The following is a 5,205-nucleotide window of genomic DNA, read 5'->3' as shown; positions in this document are numbered from 1 at the left end:
CGTATGGTATAGGAGACACGAATACTCCCGAAACACCAACAAATCACGTATGGTATAGGAGACACAAATACTCCCGAAACACCAACAAATCACTTATGGTATAGGAGACACGAGTACTTCCGAAACACCAACAAATCACATATAGTATAGGAGACATAAATACTCCTAAAACACCAACACATCATGTATAGTATAGGAGACACAAGTACTCCTGAAACGCCAACATATAATGTATAGTATGGGAGACACAAGTACTCCTGAAACACCAACAAATCACATATAGTATATATAGTAGATACAAATACTCCTGAAACATCCACAGATAAAAAAACAACGTCTCTATAAATATAAGTATAAAATTGAAAGAACACATTGTTCTTAAACTCACATTGTACTTTAAGAAAGTGGAAGCTTGCAAATGTTTTATTTATCTTCAGTACCCTGCGGGTCATCGCTAAGATACAACAGTAAAATCCGGGAGTCGATTTCCCGCGGTGGACAGAGCACAAATAGCCTACAACGACCTCTTTATTTTCAACAATAGATTTACGTTTTACGTAACGATTACTTTAATAAATAAATATCTACATATATATATATATATATCACCTTTATTTTTATCAGTTCGTCTCTGCAAAATACGACCTTACCTTGAGATGTGTCTTGAATTGGTAACCGCATAAATGAAGCTATTCCCCCCGGGCGTGGCATCTGAGTCATTGCTGATAAAGGCTTATTAAATTGTTGGGTTTTTCTCTCAGAGAAGTGAAGCATTCGAAAAAGCATCCGCCCATAATTCTTGTCATCTCTATGTAAGCCAGTTATGTGTGTAAGACTGTATTTCTTACACTTAGTAATCTGGGATATAGCTCTCGTTATGGTAAAATACATTTTAAAGAAATGATCTTCTTCTCAAACCTCCCTTGGTGACAAAGACAGTAAATGTGTTTAGGTTTGAATGTCCTGTGTTACTGTTGTCCTTCACATTTATCAGTCATCGTGAAATCTGAAAGCAGCTTGTAAAAATATAAACAGAGGTCTGGTTGAAGGCTAAAAAAAAAACGTCAAAAAATGTTTGCTAATGAGAATTTGTTATTTTTCTCTTTCACTGCAGCATAAGTGACACGTGGAATAACCATCTAGGTCAGAATCTTATAAATTAATGTTCTTATGGTCGGGTTTTAGGTCTATTTTAGACCTTAAGTTAGTGTTGTCATGGTTGGATTTTAGGTCTATTTTAGACCTTAAGTTAATGTTGTCATGGTTGGATTTTAGGTCTATTTTAGACCTGGGATAGTCAGGTACAACGGAAATTTGTTCCTCTCTCTCCTTAACGGTTTATCAATTTATAGTTATTTCATTGTTAATTTGATTTATTATTTGGTCACGGGAAAATGGTAAGTGAATTACTCCTTTTTGGTCATGATTTGTACCCTACTATTCGAGATCCCTTTCCAAGTCATGTAACACTTAGTGTGTGTTTAGGTCACTCGCTTTAGTCGATAAGTCCTACACACCACAAATAGTTCCATTGATAAAATAATAAATAATGTTTAGTTACATTTATAGAAACTCTTTTCACTGGATTAATTCACCAGAAGCATATTACTCATAAATACCGTTATGAATACACTTATAATGATTTAACCTAGTGGTATAATATATTTATTAGCCAGCTGTAAGTGGTCTTTTAGAATACTTATGGTATTTAGGACTACTTTCATTGTGTATGATATATTTATTAACCAGCTGTAAGTGTCCTTTTAGAATACTTATGGTACTTAGGACTACTTTCATTGTGTATGATATATTTATTAACCAGCTGTAAGTGTCCTTTTAGAATACTTAGTGGTACTTAGGACTACTTTCATTGTGTATGATATATTTATTAACCAGCTGTAAGTGTCCTTTTAGAATACTTATGGTACTTAGGACTACTTTCATCATTTATGATATATTTATTAGCTAGCTGTAAGTGTTCGTTTAGAATATATGTGGTACTTTAGGACTACTTTCATCATATATGAGATACCGATCTACAGAGCATAAGAGTTTGTTTATATATATAAGCTTTTCTTCAAGTAATTAAGGGAACTATATAAGGGTATGTCATTCAGCGACTGTATGTTTACGTGATTATGTAAGAACGTTGAGTTTGTGGATCTGAGTTTTCTGTAGGCTGCAGTGACAAGACTGTTTTGTATTGCGTGTAATTTACTTTTTTATTTGTGTGCGTGTAACTTTGATACGTGTAGTATTCTATGACGGGCCTTATATATATATATATATGTGTTGGGTATATTTTAATGACGTTTTGTGCTGTCGTTCCTGTATTTTTCCTGTCGGACTCTTCACATAGTTCTTTCGTCGTCAGAATTTCATTTACGTGCTTAACCCAAATTACTCTTAAGTTACAGCCATAGCAATCCCTAGTTTTAACATGTTAACCAAAAGAATGGTAATCTATCCGCATAACCTAAAGATTATTTGTCTACTCTTAATGAAATAACGGAAGTGACTGTCACAGTTATAACTCTCTCTCAGCTGAAAATGCAAAGATTCTCGTAACTCTACTCAACCACATACATACAGTTTCTTATTACACTAACATACCAGCTGTTCATCTTCATGTAAAGATTCTTATAACTCATGTACACCATACACATACACAGTTTTTATTACGTCAACATACCAGCTGTTCATCTTCATGTAAAGATTATTATAACTTAGGTCCACTATACACATACACAGTTTCTTATTACACTAACATACCAAGCGGGTTATTTTGTTCAGCTCGAATGTAGTTAGCAGGTCGATCGTGAAGCAGTTTTCTAGACTTTTTCTATTCTGTTAGATATGTTATTTACGTACACATATGATTACTTATGCGTTAAAAACCTAAAAAGAGTTCTATCTTCGTTCTAAGCATTTTCTTTCCCAACAAAAAAACTCTGTCAAGGCATAAAACCAGTTGCTTACACAGTCTTCTAAAAGCATTTATATCTACCCAAAAAACCTCCAATCAAATGTCATCTGATAAATTTGTGATTTAATAATTTTATCTATTATCTATCATTAATTTTGAGGTAATAGACTTCAGAGAAGGCAGCTAGTCAACACCACCCACAGCCAGCTCGTTGGCTAGTTTAACAAAATAGTAGAATTCGGCTGTCACTCTTATAACGCGCATACGAACCCAAAGTGAGAAGAGCGTTTTTTTTGTCAGCCGTAACTAGGCACGAACCTTAGATTCACAACACTGGTCTGTTATATCGCTCTGTGACAGAAGCATTTAATTTTTGCGCTTACTTGTTTCATAACGCACCATGATTTTAATACATTATTAGCCAAAATCCTCCGCGTAGTTATCACAGAATAATTCTATTGCTTTAGATTACATACACAATAGTTGAAACATACGTATATTTAAAAACTGCTGTTTCGACTACGTAATGACTACATATTAAGTATTAAATGGTTTTCATAACACTTGAGACTAATTAATTATGCATATGCATCACTTTGTGTATTCCGGACCTCCTATAGTAATAATAAACAGAATATTATTGGTCTAATTAAGTTGTGTTTCAAATATATGTATTCCTATATTTGTGATAGTGCAGTGAACACTTATGTAGATTTAGGGAGCTGTTGGGCGCCCCCAACTGACAATGGACTGTTATAGGAAATAAAAATTTTTGGCCTTGGTACACATTATGTGGTAGACACCCACGCTTTCCTTTTGGTTTTCAATTAGTTCTGGCAGATTTGAATTTTGATATCTCAAGATTTCTCACACGAGTTGCGCAGTCCTTCTGACAAGACCTGTAAACTACTGCGGAGTTGAAGTAATGAAGGTTTATTTTTAACATTTTCATGCTTACCTGGTTTTGATGTTGCAATTCTGCAAATGAACACAAATACAGTAGTATATATATATATATATATACGAAATTACTACTAATAATCATACAAGGCAGTCACTATGTTCTTTGAAAATTAATTATTTTTTACCAAAGTTTCAAACTTACTTGGCTACGTTGAGATGGTGTAGACTGTAGAGCATGAAGATATTTCAGCTTCTACGAACAAGTAAGGATAGCAATGAATTCTACTTTTATAACGGAATTAATTCAGCACATTCAAGTCAAGGATATAAGGGTATAAACTGAATTAATCCGATAGAATCTAGTCAAGGATATAAGGGTATAAACTGAATTAATTCAGCGTATGCAAGTCAAGGATATAAACATATTTAATCCAGCACAATCAAGTCAAGATATAAAGGTAAAAATAGTATAAAAACTACAAGGGCAACAGTAATTTTCTTGTATAATAGTTTTAAAAAAGTTTAGCAAATACTTATTTTTATAAAAATAAAAGTATTTTATTTGAAATTTTATCAAATAATTTTCCAGTAAAACTAAGAAAGTTTTTTTTTCAGGCTTTGGATCATAATACTTGAAGCAAATTTCCAGGTGAATGGAATATTTTCAAAATATAAGGAAGTAAGTGAAAAACCTTGTTTAAACTTTGAACTTGTCTGATATTATCCGCATGTATAATATTTAGCTACACACAAAGTCTAGTTGATTTAATAAAATCTTTTTTTTATAGCTTCCAATATTAAGATATGATATGCTTCTGTGTTAGTTTCGACACAATGGCTTAACTTCAAAATCATTAGCAATGAGTGTAACACATTTTAGCGTAAAGTTTTGTAACCAGTTATCATCAAAGTTAGGATTATCTGAGAAATTCAAGGTGATTGTTAAGACTTTCTGCTTTATTTTGTATATAATATATTTTATAATAATTTATTTAGCTTCTTACATTATTACAGAAATAGTATTTCTGCTTTTAATATATTTTTATGGTGTAAACTCCTTTTACAAGCTGGTGTAGCATGATTATAATTTTATGTGTCATAAGACATTAGAATTAGGCCTATTATATTTTTAAACACTACATTCCTTATCTAGTCCCTTAGGGATTTTCGAGAATTAGTAGATTGTATGATAATAGTATTCCAACCATACTATATTCGTCATATCCATTACTAGTTGTTGTTGTAACAAATAAATAGTGTTCCGAAGACTATTATGTTTGTTGTATCCCAACCGCTCTGAAAATCTTTGGACTGAACGAAACGCGTTGTCGACAATAGTGTTACGTCTCTGGTCGTTCGTTAATTTTCCGTAAATT

The 5,205-nt window shown here is 32.6% G+C and overlaps 1 protein-coding gene across 1 annotated transcript in view; it reads right to left on the bottom strand.

The window, feature by feature from the left end:
- LOC106463352 (agmatinase, mitochondrial-like) overlaps positions 1-945 on the bottom strand; it is a 13,358-nt gene extending 12,413 nt beyond the window's left edge. Inside the window, exon 1 of the mRNA XM_013923374.2 lies at positions 651-945. Coding sequence (XP_013778828.2) covers positions 651-891 — 241 coding nt within the window. The 5' untranslated portion in view covers positions 892-945. The remainder of the gene's footprint in view (positions 1-650) is intronic.
- Between the last annotated feature and the right edge of the window lie 4,260 nt (positions 946-5,205).

This window comes from Limulus polyphemus, unplaced genomic scaffold (genome assembly GCF_000517525.1).
Source record: "Limulus polyphemus unplaced genomic scaffold, Limulus_polyphemus-2.1.2 Scaffold1384, whole genome shotgun sequence".
Lineage (NCBI taxonomy): Eukaryota > Metazoa > Arthropoda > Merostomata > Xiphosura > Limulidae > Limulus > Limulus polyphemus.
Note: the sequence above shows the minus strand (reverse complement) of the source record. Positions and strands in the feature narration are given on the sequence as shown.